General features: G+C 45.9%; 1 protein-coding gene across 4 annotated transcripts in view; it reads left to right on the top strand.

The window, feature by feature from the left end:
* The window catches only part of UBP26 (ubiquitin-specific protease 26), a 67,402-nt gene that overhangs the window by 39,457 nt on the left and 10,073 nt on the right, over window positions 1–17,872 (top strand). For all 4 annotated transcript variants that reach the window (XM_086820579.1, XM_086820581.1, XM_086820578.1 and 1 more), the window contains 9 exons: window positions 3,199–3,454; window positions 3,583–4,322; window positions 4,549–4,657; window positions 6,057–6,238; window positions 6,334–6,618; window positions 6,748–6,955; window positions 7,132–7,206; window positions 7,628–7,837; window positions 7,934–8,191. In XM_086820579.1, the coding sequence (XP_086676705.1) occupies window positions 3,199–3,454; window positions 3,583–4,322; window positions 4,549–4,657; window positions 6,057–6,238; window positions 6,334–6,618; window positions 6,748–6,955; window positions 7,132–7,206; window positions 7,628–7,837; window positions 7,934–8,191 (2,323 nt within the window). The remainder of the gene's footprint in view (window positions 1–3,198; window positions 3,455–3,582; window positions 4,323–4,548; window positions 4,658–6,056; window positions 6,239–6,333; window positions 6,619–6,747; window positions 6,956–7,131; window positions 7,207–7,627; window positions 7,838–7,933; window positions 8,192–17,872) is intronic.

Here is a 17,872-nt window from a genome sequence, read left to right as displayed (position 1 = left end):
CATGGGTCTGGAGCATTACCTGATGCTCAAGAGGGGGGTAGCACCTCCACTCCCTTGGTACAGACAGGCTCAGATGACATCTAGAGGTCGCTTGGTGCAGATTTTATCTCATCCGAAGGTACTGAGGCTGACAGTACATCTGTTTATGGGACTTCTATGATATATGTGTACTAGTCACATGGAGATTTTTCTGGATATGTATGGTTCACAGTGGTATACAACTTGGACTATTACTATGCCATTGGTTTGCAGTGAATGTTGATACATGTGTATGGCTCAGAGAGATTGGGACGCTGATCTTGCCATATTGTATATTTCACTTTGGATATTTTGATGCATCACCAGAATGCAATCGAGGACGCTTGCCATCTTTCAAGAGGGGGGTATGTCATGGCCCTGTGAAAATGGAGCAGGACAAGTGTGGGCATGGTGGTTGCAGAGTCAGAATATTTTATGATTCACATGGGGGGTGCCCGGACAGTGTTTAAGATGTGTGGACATCCCTAGGTGTGAAGGGGGGAACTAGACATTAAACTTTTAATGATTATTGGAGTTTGCCCCTAGGCCTTAGTGGCCCTAGGAACTTATTAAGTTGGGGCCCTAGGGATTAAATTGGGGAGGAGTTTTCTCTCTCTTCCCTCTCTCTCTTCCCTTTTTGGGGAATCGTGTAGCAAAAGGAGAGGTTCCTTCATGCGCATGATGTTCTAGCGTGGAAAAGCTCAAGAAGGAGGAGGCGACTGCTGAAGACCAGTTGGGTTGCTGTTTTTCTGAGTGGAACCAGCCGTACAGCACTGTACGGCCAGAACTGGGCAGACTCTCTCTCTCTCTTTCTTCTCTGCTGCTGGCTGCGCACAGACTACTGCTGGAAACTCTGCGCACAGGCCAGTACAGGCTGTACCAGCAAGTACACAGGTCGTACAGCCCTGTACGACAGCCGTACAGTGTACGGACAGGGCTGACGCATGCTTTTCTGAATTCTGCTGGTGCAGGCGGCGCTTTTCTGGGTGCTGGACAGACCTGTGTATGCTGATTCAGGCTGGTACAGAAGTGGACAGCAGGTTGTTTATGCTAGTACAACGCCTGGCACGTATCTCGAGGCGGTACAGACGGGTACTGTGCTGATTTTCAGATCTGTACTTTACAAGGACAGCATAGGAGTGAGTATCAGGAGGAGGATACAGGCAAGTGCAAGCACACGTGTGAAGCAGGATTGTGGATTCAAGTGCCTGCAGGCACAGATTAGTGCTGTTGCTTCCTCCAGTGTTGTTTCACGAGCTGAACTTGGTAAGCCTTGACTCTGTTCATCTATCTCTCTTTCTATTGCTTGATGTCTGCTACAGGTATGTGTTATCTGGCTCCTTGTGAGAGGAGGAGTTTGGCAGATTGACAAGGGATTAAGACAGAGATTGGACAGCACATGTATGTTTGAGCTGAGAAGATGTATCATGCTCTTGAGTTATGCCAGATGTATGCCCATGGCTGGCCTGCTTTGTGATCTTGGCTGATCAGAGGGAGGCACAGTGTGTTGCTTGAGGACACAGATCTGTGTGCATAGATCCTCTGTGCTGAGAAGGATTTGTGGGCCGTCAGATTGGACTTACAGGTGTAAACTCTTGGATGGTCTTTGTGTTGTACTCAGCCATACATATTATTTTAATTGAATAAAGAAATACCGCAAGGGGCGCCAAGCTTTGGGGCCAACAAGTGTCGCTGTGTTTTCAGATTTGGGCACTCTAGCCCCAATCTGTGTTTTGTTTCTCATCTAGACTACAAGTGGACGAGTGATTGCGCCTACCGCACTCTGGTTTTCTATCAGAGGCCGGTTTCAGCATCATTTAGAACATCCCAAAAGCCTTAGGGAATTTACTAGGATTTATTTGGTATTTTTCCCATATTTTATGGTATTTATTTAGCATTTAATGTCATTTATAAAAATAAAGTTTATTAAATTATGACTAGCCAACTTGACCAACCCCTATCTAGTATAAATAGGCTTGCATAGGGCTTAGTTTCTCATTCAGTCTTCAGTGTGCTAAGAGCTTTCCTCCTCAGCCCTAGGAGTACCCTTGCCTTCAGCACTAGACTAGTCTCATCCAGCCTTGGAGTACTTGAGTTTTGCTTCTCCAGCGCTCTGAGCATCTGCGTTTTTGCCTTCAACCATCCACAGTCCTTTAACGCAGCAGTACAGCAGCCCACAGTTCTTCAACGCAGCCATACAGTCATACACAGGCCATAACCAGCAAGTACACCTGTGTTTTCTGCATATCCAGCAAGTACACCTGCGTTTTCTGCATGTCCAGCAGCCGGTCTGTCCAGCAGCAGCCCCTACAGTCTGCGTTTCAGTCCAGCATCAGTCCTACACCAGTAATCAGGTCTACAGCCCTGCGTTTGCAGTTTTCCAGCAGTTTCAGCCTAGATTCATCAGTCTACATCAGTATCCAGCATTCAGTGCATCATCCAGGCATACATCAATCATCTGGTGAAGGTAACACAGCATTCATAAGCATTTACAGCATTCTAACATAGCTTAGAACGGTCCACCGCCTTCTTTTCTCAGCCTTAGGTGTGCAGCCCTTCCTCATGCCCTTGGGAAGAGTGCATAGGCTCGAGATCAGTTCATTGAGGTGTTTCTACAGCCGTGTACAGTTGAGCGAGGTTCAGATCCTCCGAGATTTTGCGTTTGGCTTATCTACAGTCCACAGTCATTCTCTCTAAAGTAATAAAGCAAATACTATCTCGTTATCGGGATAGGGGGCCCTTCAGTGGGTAATTCGGGACCCAATTTGGTGTACAGTTCTCATATTTCTCTCTCTCATCTCATGAAAGTTTGAAGTATTAAAGTGGATTGCTAAACTCATGAAACTCAAGATACAGAAGACGATGTGAGCATTTGTGTGACAGGATCTTCCAATACAAAGACTTCCGCTGCATATCACACACACACACACACACACACACACACACAATTTGTCTGATGCCAGCTATTGGAGACCTATGGTTATTGTTACAGGATGCATTTGTGTTGCTTTTTGCTGAAAATCTCTGGTTGGTTCTTTATCAACTCTGAGCTCATATAGGGCAAACTGCAGATTGGGATTTTTTTACTGGGGGGATTATAGCAGATATATCATAAGGCGTCATCTAACTGTCTGAATGTGGTTATTAACTCTCTCCTTCATTGATCTTGATGATTCGAAGGTGTTCAAAATGTGGGCAAGAGTCTGCTGCATCAAAGCAAGTTGTGGATTTTTATGAACTGGAGCTCAATGTGAAGGGGTTGACGAGTCTGGAAGAAAGCCTTGATGACTACCTTAGTATAGAACAGCTGATTGGGGACAATCAATTCTTATGTGAGTCTTGCAATATGAGAGTGGATGCAACTCACTGCAGCAAGTTGAGGTCACTTCCACCAGTGCTAAATTTCCAACTCAAGCGTTTTGTATTTGATGCCAAGGTCATTTCCCACTGATGTATGTCCTCTTTTTGTAATGTTTGGGAATGTCAAGCTCCTTGATGGTATGATTACCTGTGATGGTTACCAGTTTAGTACCTTATGGGATCGTTTCTCATGTTTCCTCACAGACTGCAACAAAGAAGAAGGTGACTTCAAAATTTAGCTTCCCACAAACTCTTGACATGAGCTTCCGGTTAAGTGTTGATGGATTAAATGGGATGCATTTTGAAGTGCCTTTGTTATATGATCTATCTGGCATTCTGATTCACAAGGGAACCACAGCAAATAGTGGGCATTACGTGGCAAACATCAAGGACGATGTCACAGGAGAGTGGTGGGAGTTTGATGATGAGCTTGTAACAAGCCTTGGATCCCATCCTTTTGGGGAACTCTCCACGGCCCCCTCCAAAAGGGAAACAGTTGTCAAGGAAACTCATGCTAGAGGCGGAAAGGCTTCTAGCTCCCAAGAAGCATCTTGTGATGTGGTGCCACAGGTCTTACCGGTATCAGAAATGAAAGCACAGGATGAAGCACCTGATCAAAACAAGAATTGTCTGACTTCGGCGGACGCGTATATGCTGATCTACAATCTCAGAGAACCGCCTGGGGCAAGAACTGTCTTTACGAATGATGATTTTTTTCGTCTGCCTGATGACTTGCACCGCAAGATAGATGATCAGAATAAAGAGCTAGCAGACAGGTGTGCAGAGTATAAGTTGAAGATCAACAAAGAGCTTTCAGATAGAGTGGATCGGAAGCATGAAATAAAGACTGTTTTATCGGAGATTTCAGTGGAAAGACAAGATGATAAATGCTTCTGGATATCAAGTAGTTGGCTTCGCTCATGGGCTGATGAACTTGAACCTCTGTAAGAAACTTCCAAAACCTATCTCTTGGGCTACATATGGGATATTTTAAGTGATAGTATTTGCAAGAAGGTTTGGGTTTAAGATGTTCATAGGTCTGATCCTTGCAGTGTAGTGAGGATTTCAAATGCAGGCCAAGATGGTTGGTTTTCTAAGCGTCATTTACCTTGTGTATAATAAAGGTATTTTAAAGCAGCCTTTATCATGCATTCATGTCTTTTTTTGCAGTCCCATTGACAATGGTGAGCTGTTATGTGAACATGGCAAAGTGCCCCCAGCCAAAGTTAGTGTGATGAAGCGTATCTCTCAAGGAGCTTGGGCCAGCTTACAATCTAAGGTATGTCGGCATAAGCGCAAGCAAGGGTTGTTTTCTTGCTGTATGCATTACTACTAAAATAATCAATGTTATGTGTTGAAATTGACCTTTTTAATGCTTGCAAAAATTTGTCAAATCGTCAGTTGTACGCATCACTTGAGCGCACCCCACCCCCCCCCCCCCCCCCCCCAAAAAAAAAAAAACAACACCCCCACCAACACCCACAAAACAACCAATTGCCTCTCCTCCTACACTTCTTAGAAAGCATAAAGCTAATTCAGCTCCTATTTTATGGGAAATTGCATGATAGTTATGTCCTGACCGCCCTTAGCTGATCTTTAAAAGCTGAGTTGTTCTGTCTAGGCACCTCTGGATGTTTATAGCCAAGTCTTCCGTTGTTCTTTATCCTTGTCAAACAAACACATGCATTTTATAGCCAAGTCTTCCGTTGTTCTTTATCCTTGTCAAATAAACACATGCATTTTAGACATACTATTTAAAAAGCTCTGTTTCTAGGGTTAGAAACTTACATATCTGAAACTCTAAAAAACCTCTCAGCTAAAAAGTTTTACAACAGTATTGAGTTTGATTTTTTTTAAAAATTTTGGGGGTCTGTGTGTGTGCACGACTTCTACATCCCTTTTTTGTTCGATGGTGGTTCAAATTTCTTGGGTGCAGCAATGTATGGTTTCCAACTCTGTGTATGGTACTAGAGATTGGGCTTCGTTATTGCTGCTTGTATCTTTGGTGGTGAGGTTTTTGTTATGTTCATTGTAGTCTTTGAAGAGGGTAAGGGGCTATAATTGTTATGTGGTGGACCATGCCCATATACATATTAGCGTAGGATATGTGTGTATGGGCCAAAGGCCATGGACATATGAGGCCGGACGTGTAGAGAGGCCAAATAATAAGTATAGTGAACTCAAATGGGCCTAATCATAGTCAACTCATACTAATCATTTTTACTCATCTTCTTGCCCATGAGGAAGCTTCCATGGTGTCTACTCCCATCGAGAGTATTCATGTGTGCACTCCCTCCTCTTCATCTGCTGCAGCCGCTTTCTTCTCCCTTCTTCTTCCTTTCGTCTTCCTCTTCTCCCTTCATCTTCCTCTCTCTCTTCTTCCTCCATGTCCATCTTGCCCTTCTCTCTCTCTCTCTCTCTCTCTCTCTCTCTCTCTCTCTCTCTCCCCCCCCCCCCCCCCCCCTTAAAGACCTGTTTTATTTTTCCTAGGGATGAAACATTTCTAGACAAAACCTTGAAAACATTGAAACGTTTCTTGCGACTATGATTTCAGATAGATATTATCAATTGCTTTGCCACAAGTCTTGATTCAAAGTTTCCCAATTTGCTTTACACCACTCATTTTTTGTACGTTCAAGGAATTGTCCCTTTCTCACTCCTGTTTTATAATGCATTAGTATGGAGGTGGACCAGAGCTTTCTGCAAACGATTGCTGTATTGAATGTGTCATGGAGAATGCCAGGAGTGTTGCATCAGCTAGCTCTTTCAAAAACGAAAGGATGAAAATCAAACAAATGGTCGAAGATGCTAGTGCTGCTGCTGGAATCCAGAGGGAATCCTACTATGTCTCTAAAACATGGTAGGTTCCCTCTTATGATTAAGTATATTCAGGCTAAGAGATTCAAAAGGGTTACCGGACATTGAAGAGGCCTAAGCTCTGGGTGTGCTTTGCAGGCTTCAAACGTGGTTGCGTCGTAAAGCAACAGAAGCTCCTACTGATGTTGATGCATCTCCTACCGCTGCCATAACTTGCCCTCACAATGCTTTGCTTCCCGAAAATTTTACGGGTGCCAAGCGCCAGGCAGTACCTGAGGAAGTTTGGAAATATTTTTTAAAAGTAGCACTACAAATCCAAGAAAACTTGGGTGATGGATGCCTAGGTTTCCCTGTGGATACTCCTACTTGCTCGATCTGTGATGCAGAGATGATGGAGGTTGCATCTCAGCAGCAAGATCTCAGGTAAGAATCCCCTATTTCTGTTCACAAGTAACAATCTTGCGAAATATGGATGTGTTATATGAGTGATGCCCGCACACACGCAGGCGTGCGACAATCAGTGTGGTTTTCGACTACTTTCTTTTATTTCAGGGCTACTAAGATGGAAGAAAGACAGAAACATGAAGTGCTGTTTTCTGGAGAGAGTATTGTGGTAGTTCCTGGGACTACATATTATCTAGTGCCTTCAGTATGGCTGTGCCAATGGCGCTCATATTTGGGAGGAAGTGGCAAGAGGTCACTCAAGGCTGAAGAACCCCTTGGGCTGGAGGACAGCTTACGGGACCTTCTCTGCCAGAAGGTTTGCAAATATTCCAATTGATGGCTCCAAAACGTCCTTCACATTGTTAATTTGCAACAGAAAATTGTCCTGGTTGCTAGAGTGTCTTTAAGTGTAATTTTCCAGTGCAAAAACTGTATTGATTTGTAAGGTCTTCGATTGCTCCCTTTGGTATTGGTTTTCACGATGCCTTGCAGCATGAACGCCTTCTCTTTAGACCCCCAAACTTGCAGAGGAATCGGCGTGGCGAACTTGTGCAAAGCATTTCAAATGTAAGCTTTGTGTTATCAATTTGTCTCTTCTTCTCTCTGGCTTCCTGATGATAGTTCGAGGAAAGTGTTGTTAGAGGTACTACTATGTGTGTCTATAGTGAGAGAGCGAATGAGAGAGTAGGAACTTTTTAGCTGGAGGTAAAACTATGAAAGTTTAGGTTATGTTTGCTTAAAATCTGCCAAGTTTGCGAGTGGTTGCAAAGTGGGCTGGGTGGCAGCAGGTGTGCATGGGCATGCTTAGGTGCAGATGGAAGCGTGTGCGTGCTTGTGTGGAAGATGGTAATTAGGGATTCATTATGAGCTATGGGCAGCCAAGTTTCTTGTTTGAAGTAATGGCTTCTCACAAGCTTAAGCATGCACTTGTTTTTATCTGTTTTAGCATTTTCTATGTTCAGGGAAAAACATATTTGCCTTTGTTCAGGATGACACATTCACAGTTGTTTCTGAGGAAGATTGGAAAGAACTTTGTGGGCGATGGAATGTCAGTCCGTGCCAATCTGTTGAAGCCCTTGTGGTGGAGCCCACAAAGCAAGGGGGTACTGTAACTAGCACAGGAGAAACTGCACTTACGGAAGGATTTGAAGGGTGCCAAGATGATACTACTATTCCAATTTTGTTCACGAAACCAGAGGTTTGGGGATCATATTATGTTCTGGTGATCTTTAGCACCATGATTGATGGTTCTGCATATTTGATTTGAAGTTTAAACTTAGTTATGATGCAACAGGTGTGTAATGTTTGTATAGAGGAAAGGGAGAGCTCAGAGCTTATAAAGAAGCTTCAGTATGTTGATGAAGAAATCTACGTGGATATGGTAGATGGGAAAGAGCCCCCAAAATCACTTCTTGAGCCTTCAAAAGGTGAGAGACGTGTATCTAAGCGAGCCCGGCGAAGCCCTGCATCTTCGAACAAGCGGATCGTTTTGAAGGTTTCTGGAGATACCACAGTATATCAACTCAAGCTGCTGATCTGGGAATCTTTTTCAGTAAGCTAGAAACTACTTACCCTGAAATTTGCAGTGGTATATCAATTTCAGATCTAGCATTTGGAACATTTTCAGGTCAGGGAAGGGTCTTTGGTTTTTGTATCTCAAACTTGTTAGTTTTTTCACAGAAATACCAGGAAATTAAATTTGGTGCAAGAGAAGAAATAGATAAAGAGAGATCTTACCTATTCCTCTTGTTGTAGTTCCATTTTCTTGTTTTTAATGGGAAAAGATCCTTAACAGAAAACAGCCATGAAGGGCTAAATACAACCACGGAGGGCTAGATACAAACTCACCTCCATGTGCGGGGTGAGGATCAAGAAATCAAGGGGTGGAGAAATATGCTCATCTCCTCTGGCTGGCCGCTCTATGAGGAGAAGGCTATCCCATACAGGGGGAGGGAATAACCACACAGGTGGTCTATAGTGCCAAGTGGGCTCACCACCTCTATCTGTGAGAAAAGGGCCAGGCCGCCATAGCCTCGAGAAGGCTTCCCGTCGCTTCCGCATGCGGTCAGAGCCACCCTGCAACTTCCCCCACTGGTCGCGGAGGTATGAATGATATCAAGCCAAATGCTCCTGATGGACTCTGCAGGTGGAGTGTGGGTGCCTTCGATGGCTTCACTGCATCTAGCTCGCCAGATGTGCCAAGCTGCAATTCTGCTACAGTTCTCCCATCTCTTTCACGAACCTGGAGTCCAATGATCAGTTGATGGGGCTGGGATTGCTACTACCGAAATGCGAAGGTGAGGGACCTGAAGGGCTAGCTCCCCACCTTCCTCCTCATAGGCCACGACAAGCTCATCCTCAATGGCCCAAGTGACAGTGTCCCATAAAATGATGCGGGTCGAGGTCCGGTGCATCGTGAAAATCTGGAGAAATTACTGCCAAACCTGTTGAGCCTTCGGGCAATCCTAGAGACAATGTCGCTGAGACTTTTGAGGGTGGCTGCACCTCGGACAAGTAGCTGGTTGACCGACCAATTGCCAACCACGTGCTGACCGCCAAACTCCTGTGTGCCAGTAGCCAAAGAAAGAGGGTGGTCTTTCGAGTGCGAAAACTATCCCAAAGCCTCTTCCAAAAATCTGAGAGAGAACGTTGTGCCAGGCGGTGTGACTGGTAATGTGCTATTGCTATTGGGGTGCCCTCAACCTCGGGCATCTGAATCTTGCGGCCTAGCTACGCGATGTATGTGAAGAACGGGGTCCCAGTGTCTCCTCCGGGTCAGCACGATCACACCAAGACCACTCACCCGAGTCACATTGGAAGCGCGTTAGTGGTTGGCTTTCCCAAATCTATAATCACCAGAGTCTCTCCCTGGCCACCTTGGCCGGCGGGGGGGTCGTGTGCCACTCATGTGCCTGAAATCCGATCACCCTTACCCTCTGTAAGGTGCAGCCATTGAAGTCAATCCAGAGGGGGCTTTGATCACTCTAATCTGCCATCGAGTCCAATAGAAAAAGTGAGCCATGAACTGCCAAGAGAATATCATGCCTAGTAAACATGCCCAACAACCGGGCGGGGGGTGGGGGGGGGAGGGTCGGGCTTGGGATAGGGGTCACCCACTCTTGGGGAATAGCAGAGTCGATGTCGAGGCTGTCTGCCTCTACCCTGGATCCCAGGCAGGCATCTCTCCTGAGCCTCCAAGGGAAGCTGTCTGAATGCAAGCCAATCTCCAAGGGACCTGGCAGGTCCTACGCTCAACGCTTCCCATGATACATGAGGTCGGGCCTCCAACATGTGGCCACTGGGTAAACAGATCAAGGGGTTCCGAATCAGGGGCTGTCGAAGACGCTCCTCCGAGGCTACCGGAGTTGACTACTGGAGGGCCGGCCTAAGGTGATCCCAAGCTCGGAGTAGGCTGGCTGCAAATTTTTCCTCAAAAGCTGGGCTAAAGCCACATGCCCACTGTGAAGATCCATCTGATGCTCTGCGGCCAGGGCCCCCCAGGCTTGGAGCACGCGTTGAAATCCGGGCCAAGAGGAAGCCATTGAGCTGTGACTATGACACCTTAGCGAGCCATTGCCGGCAAGAGCTGCTCACTAACAGAAATACAAACTCCCCCTTGCATTTTGTAGGGGTCAAAAGAGGGAGACCAAAAAGTGTGACTCCTCCCTGGTAAAAGCTTTCCATAGCGACGGGTACGTCCCTCGGAAAGATGGTGCTCCTGAGGAAAAAGAAGGTCAATGGGTCTCCCAATTGTAGCTTTATGGAGCTCTCCTCTAAGGACACCTCACCTTTGAAAGCACTGAGCCCGCCGCCCCCCCCCCCCCCCCCCAACCTTGAATTTTCCATGAGGCTATCCGCATATCAATCTCTGTGGGAGGCGGAACTATCGTAACGGCCCTTTACCCGAAGAGTCTTGGGCGTGGGTTTCGAAGGGGAGTAGACATAGTCGGTCTTGAGGCGAAGGCGCGCTAGGTGGGCTCAGATCTTGTCCTCCATCTATCGCCACTTTGTCCGAGTGTGAGAGTAAGCATACTCTAAACTCCATCGATCACAATGAAGGTATCTGTAAGAGGGGGGGAAGGAGTATTGCAATTGAGATATGAAGGAACACAAAGAGCAGCACCTCCAGGTTGGAGGACACCACCTCCCCGTTCGGATCTCTATGGCCTGAGCCTCCTAGCTCCATCTAAGCTAGGGGCTAGAGATGGGTGAGCACGTCGGTGATGTTCAAATCATGAAGATGGTGCGAAAGCTCTACTGCCTGCCCCTAGATGGCGGCAACCACTGACTTCGAGTCCCACTGCATCCCTGGGGTTGCACTCAAGGGAAAGGAGAAGATCATCACACCACTCTGTGGTTGGCTTGGAATGATGAAATACCACACAGATCTGAATGGGAGCCACTGTCTCGTCGAAAATATTAGTTCCTTCCTTAGGAAGACATGGGAAGAAACTGTAATCCAGGATACTGGGCTGCGACTTTGGCGGGAGAGCCCTCATTGGGGACGCGTCAATGGTCATCTGCATCGGCTCCGAGAAGCGATGAATCAAACGACAGATGGAACTCGCCGGCTGCCTCCGCTTCGGATTGGGCGCTGCTGCCGCAGGGCGTCGGGAATGCTCAGGAGAGGCGGAGGGAGGGGGGAGTGTGGGCTCAGAAGAGGAGGCTAGGGCAAGGGGGGATTGTTGCGGGAAGAGTTGGAGGCGAGGGTTGAGGATGCGGATTGGGGGGGGGGTTGGGAGGAGGCAGATGGGGATGGGGATGGGGATGGGGATGGGGATGGGAAAGCAGGGAAGAGGGAGATGGAAGCGGCTAGGAGTGATCCATCGGAGAGGGGCTTGCCAGGGGCTCGGTGGGGCCAGCTGGAATCTCGACGGGGTAATGGTCGCCAGATCGGAGGGGCCAGTGGTGGGACCCTCGAAGTGACTTAAGAAAAGAGGGGGGGGGCATCTCCGACGGGTGGATGCTATGATAAATGCTCAAAATAGTTCTCTAACAAAACCGAATCGTCCTGTACTTTGCCAGCTTAGCACGCTCGGCGATGCCGCTCAGCTCTGGGAGTTGGTTGGCAACTCGGGCATCGGCCAATGGTTTGGCACTCTCCGACGGTAGAGCCATCTTCTGCTGGGTCTTGGTGCTCTGCTAACTGAGGGCCTGCATCTCTTCCAACCCCCTGATGATGATTTGAGCTGGGATTGTGCGTTGGGAGAGGGGGGGTGGGGACTGGCGACGAGGACAAGCTCTGGCGAGATTTCCCATCTGCCTGCATATGAAACGTTGGCCTAGGAGGCCGGAGTACTCTACTCTCTGCAGGATGGGGTTGGATGCAGACTGTCACGGGAAAGCCTCAAACGCCAGTGAGTGGGTTGGATGCGGGGTCAAAGCTGTGTTGCCACCTTGCAAAGAAGGCCTGGGTCGTACGCAGTGAGACAGGGCTCTACTGCATGACCCTATCTGACGCTGTTGGCGAGTCAAACTCAACCTGGTAGTAACTGCGTCCCCAAAGGATGAATATCAATGATCTTTACAGGCGCTCCAAGGAGGCTAGCCTAAACAAGATTTCTAAGTTGTCCATGCACTGGGCGGCTACCAACAATCCTGCACACCAAAGTGGAGGCCTCTAGGGATGCAACTGTTGAAGCGAGGAGCTGGAGGTCCCCTTCCCCCCCCAAGAAAGAGGTCCTTCAATTAATTAAAGAAAAAAAGCCACAAAGGGCTAAGTACAACTGTCAAATCCCCATAGAATCTCCTCGTGGAACGCTCTTGGTACAAGACTCGAAACCTCCAAACAAACGAAACAAACGTGAAGGGGGTGCAGGTCTGACTCACCTCCCAACCTCGACAGTCGTGGGCAAGCCCAGAAGTCTTGGCTGTCCCCACCGAGCCACGAGCTAAGCTAATTAGATGGACGTACCGACCAATCTCTACCTCATGACGTCCCATATTGCCATGAAGCTACTCTCGCGGGCCTCGAGACTACTGTCGGCCTCGGCTGCATGAAGCAGGTGCACGTCTGCACTAGATCCAGGCTCCTGACCATAGAGCTCTCACAAGGACTTGCGAGACTCTATATGAACTAATGACTAACCTTGGCTACCCTTTTATAGGCTCTTGGCCGTTCATCGGGCGTCCACACTTGGGCGCTCGTCCGTCCATACTTGGGTGCCCGCATGTTAGTCTATCCCTAACTCAGCTCGCCAATCAGCCTGCCTAGTTCCAAGCTTCCCTAACCTCGAAGCTAGTCTTGTGTGCGTGTAGCACATGGTAGATACACACTGTGCACATGACATACTCCCCTTTCTCTAAGTGCTCACTCCTGAGCTCACTAAAAAGCCAGGGTAATCTCTTTGAAGAGTAGTCAATGTCTCCCATGTAGAGTCCTCCTCAACACGATCCTTCCACTTGATCTTGTATTCCGTGATAAGCGTATTACGCAATCTTCTTTCACGAAATCCAAGAATCTTTTCAGGTTCGTGTGGAACAAATGTCATGTCCTCGACATCTATGATTTCTTGAGGAGTAACTAACTGGTCTGTTCCACCCAATACTTCCTTAAGTCTACTGACATGAAATACAGGATGAACTCTGACATGAGAAGGCAAATCCAATTCATATGCGACTGAACCAATCCGTCGTGTAATACGAAATGGTCCAGAGTATCTAGGGGATAATTTCGGAGATCGACCTGTCCGTAAAGTCTAGGAATCTTTCGGAACTCGCAAATACACCATCGTTCCGTCAGAGAACTCTCTGGGTGAACGATGTCTATTAGAATAAAATCTGTCTTGGTCTTGAGCACTTCTAATAGATTTCTTCGCAACTTGTAACATTTCTTGCATATCTTGCAAATAATTACGTGCTGCATCATGCTGAAGTCCTGAGAATCCCACTGTAACAGGTGATCTAGGTTGAAAACCATACATAAGTATGAAAGGACTAAAATCTGGACTCATAAGCTTAGTACTGTTATAAGCAAATTCTAACATAGGAAGATAATTCTCCCATGAACTCTGTCTTTTGGATACATATGCCCGAAGCATATCCTCCAAAATTTGATTCACTCTTTCAGTCTGGCCATCAGATTGAGGATGATCTGAGAAACTCAAATTCAAAGTTGTTTCCAACTTCTCAAAAACAAGTTTCCAAAAATCACTCGTAAACTTAGAGTCCCTATCACTAACTATGTCCTGCTGTAACCCATACAGTCTAAACAATTGCTCGATAAACTGCCTTGCTAATTGCGTAGCTGTAATGGTCTTCCGGGTTAGTAAAAATCTAGCCATTTTTGTCAAGCGATCTACCACAACCCAAATAGAATCGTGGCCTTGATGTGTTCTTGGCAATCCAGTAATAAAATCCATGGAAATACTTTCCCATTTATTATCTGGGATTTGCAAAGGATGCAACAACCCAGCTTGTCTAAAGCTTTCAGCTTTATTTGCTTGACAAACTTGACACTTGAGAACATAATCTTCTGCATACCCTTTCATCTTTGGCCAATAAAAAGTGTGTTTCACTAACGATAATGTCCTGTGTACCCTAGGGTGTCGAGCAGAAGGGGCGTCGTGACACTCCTTAAGAATCTTGGACCTAATGTTCGGGATCTGTGGTACACAAATTCTGTCATTACGGAATAGTAAACCATTCCGAATCATCCTCCTGCAACCTGAATGGTAGACTGCTCAGTCATCGAGTCTTGGTCAATCAATGAGCTTCCGTCTTGGATCTTCTGCCGAAATGGACCAAAATAACTATCAGTCCTGCAAAGCTCTCTCAATGACTGAAATAAATCAGTAGAAATCTCGGTGAACGACAAAGTATTCACCTCTCTAATTCGGCTAAGCGCATCTGCGACACTATTCATGGACCTTTTCTATAACGAATCTCAAAATCAAAATCTTGCATTAATTCAGTCCATCGAGCTTTCCTTCCTCTCAAATCATCTGCATCACACACATACTTGATTAACTGATGATCAGTCAATATCACAAACTTGGAGCCATATAAATAATGTCTCCAAACCTTGAGAGCGTGAATCACAGCATAAAGCTCCTTCTCAAGGGTTGGCCAACGAGATTGAGTGTCGTCTAGCTTTTTACTTTCAAAAGCAACAAGTCTATCATCTTGAAATAGAGTAACCCCGATGGCATAGTCACTGGCATCAGTTTCAAGAACATAAGTTCGACTAGGATCGGGTAATGCTAAGATAAGGCCATATCCAGATCGTTATTCCAAGTGATAGGTTGATTTGACTTACGTCCACGACCTTTCAACAAGTCGCTCATCGGTAGTGTGAGATAAGAGTACTCCCATACAGATTTCCGAAGAAAAATAACAAAACCGAGAAAAGAACGAAGTTGTTTCACTGTTCGCGGTATAGGCCAGTCTATAACCTTCTGAACTCGGTCATAGTCAATGCTCAATCCATCTTTAGTGATCTTGTGTCCCAAGTAAATGATGTCTGTCATGAAGAACTCACATTTATTTAATTTAGCATATAGTCGATTTTGTCTTAAAAATAGTTAAGACAATCGTAAGGTGTCTAACGTGATCCTCAAGAGTACGACTATAAATCAAAATATCATCCAAGAACACAACCACAAATTTTCCCAAATGTTCAGGAAAAAGATCGTTCATCATTTGCTGAAAAGTAACTGGAGCATTGGTTAATCCAAAAGGTAATACGAGAAACTCGAAATGGCCATACCGAGTCCGAAAGGCGGTTCTTTCGACATGCCTTTCATGAGTACATATCTGGTGATAGCCAGTACGTAAATCTATCTTCGTAAAATATTTCGCTCGTGCTAACCGGTCAATCAGGTCATCTGATCTAGGGAGAGGATAACGGTTCTTAATTGGCAGCTTGTTCAATCTCTTGTAATCTATACACATTCTCCAGGTGTTGTGCTTCTTTCTCCCAAGCAACACAGGTGCACCCCAAGGTGATTTACTTGGACGGATCTGGCCTATCCTCAAATAATCTTTGAGTTGTTTAGCCAACTCATCTTCCTCAGCTTGGCTCATCCTGTAAGGTGGAATACTAACAGGGTGAGCATCAGGGATCAGGTCAATACAGATCTACTGCCCTTTCAGGTGGTAAGCTCGATGGCAGTTCCTTAGGAAATACATCTTGAAACGAATCAAGTATCTTCTGTAATTCTTTGCTTTGAAATACACTTAATTCATTGACATCCATAGAAGGTATGAGAAATGAAGAAAGTGGAATCAATACACAATGGAAAGCAGTATGCAAAGAAGAATCCATTATATTGCCAAAATCAATTGTATTTACAAGAGGTCCTTGAGAGGGATGTATACAATCACCTAAGATACTATACTGGGTGTTCCTATGCTAAAAAGAAAAAATATGACTAGACCAATCTATCTGGACTTGAAGAGTCTTAAACCACTCAATCCCTAATAACAAGTCTACATGTTCTAGGTGCATAATATAGTTTTCCAGAGTATCTTTGTAGTCATGAATCCGGATCGGTAGCATCTCCACCTTTCGATCCCGTACTTGCCGACCCGCAAGTAGGCGTACCTCTTAGGTATGATCGTTGGGCGTTGTATCAAGACCCAATTTTTGCACAAGTTTGTAATTAACAAAGTTGTGTGAGCTACCAGGGTCTAGAAGAATGTGGATTCTATAGCCATTCACTTTTCCATAAACTCGGAGAAGATCATGCAAGTTAAAAACTTTAGAGTTGAACAAACAATCAGAACATGTACTAGGGCGAGAAAGTACAGTAACTGACGTACCTGTCAAAGACAAATGGTTAGCTGCCTTTGGCTTGGGTCCTGCGTTGGTCTTTGCACCCTTTTGCTTCGGGCACTCATTACGCATGTGTCCTTTTTCTTCGTAGATGAAGCAACATCCCTCCTCCTTGAGCTTCAAAGCCTTAAGGAGACGTTTCTTCTTCGCTGGTGTTGAAGTTGAATTCTTTGAAGGTTGGTCCGAAGATTTTCCTTCAGTCGTGCTAGCTATTGGTGTGGATAACTTCCTTTTGTGTTTCTCTCTCTGCTCGGTAACGGGTTTAGACTTGGAAGAGACCATTGTATCATCATAGATACGAGCGGAATGAATGGCTTCGTCCAAAGTTTTGCATTTGTTGTTTTTAACCTATAAACGGTATGAGTCGGGTAAACCGGCCACGAAGAACCCCAAAAGAGTTGTGGGAACCATCTTCATAGCTTTCATCTGCAAGTCCGTAAATTTTTGTAGATAGACCTAATAAGTAAGGTTCTGCGAGGTCATAGTCAAAGTAGTAAACCGGGGAACAACATCATAGTCATCCTCTTTCTTGAGGAATTCTTTCTTGAAGACATCTTCGAACTGTGTCCAAGTCGTTGGTTTAGGGTTGAGTTCCTTCCACCAAAGCAAAGCTTTGCCTGAGAGAAAACCTGCTACTAATTGGATCTTTTTTCCATCGTCATATGGATGAAACTGAAAATGGACTTGCCACTTATGTAGCCAAGTGTCCACTATCTCCTTGGTACGCTGCTTTTGCTCGCCCCCAAACTGTTCCGGAGTAATATTGGGGCCCAAAGCAGATGCCAAGGTATCCATACCCGAAAGAATAGATAGGGTAGTGGTCAACAAAGAGATGGAGTTCTGTAAAGCCTGCATCTGCGCGGCGCTTTGTGCTTGACGTTTTGAGGAAGAAGCTTCGAGAGCAACTTTAAACTCTTGGAAATGTGATTTTGACACATAATCGTCGAAAAGATCGGCATCGGTGTCGTCCGTAGCCGGCAGGCCTTCACGTTCGATAAGGGGCTCCAACTCGGATTCTTGGGTCGACATCTTGAAGAGGGCAAGGTAAGAGAAAAAGTTGATCTTGCACAAATAAGAGTGCTAGAGAACTCGAGAGCTTGAGAGCTTGAGGACTTGAGAGATGTGTGGCAAGAAGCCCGCTTAAGAGGAATTTATAGGCTTTCCCAAAAGCTTACTTAGATTTTGCTTTTGTGTTTTTTTTTTCCAAAAAAAGAAAGAATATATATATATATATATATAAAGCTAAAAAAAAACTTACCACCCGGCGACTTTGCTTTCGCGTTTTCCTGCAGCGTGTCCACTTGCAATCGGCCTTTGCGCATACTGACTCGGCTGCACCTGCACGCGTGTACGAGCTTGCGCGTGTGTACCTGGGCGCAACCGCCTGCTTGGCATACCTGGCCACCCGCACATCATCATGGGTGCCTGCGCCTACCTGTGTGCACCGCTTGCTTGCCT

The sequence above is a fragment of the Cibotium barometz genome, chromosome 26 (assembly GCF_041138505.1).
Source record: "Cibotium barometz isolate CiBa-2024 chromosome 26, ASM4113850v1, whole genome shotgun sequence".
Taxonomy (NCBI): Eukaryota; Viridiplantae; Streptophyta; class Polypodiopsida; order Cyatheales; family Cibotiaceae; genus Cibotium; species Cibotium barometz.
Note: the sequence above shows the minus strand (reverse complement) of the source record. Positions and strands in the feature narration are given on the sequence as shown.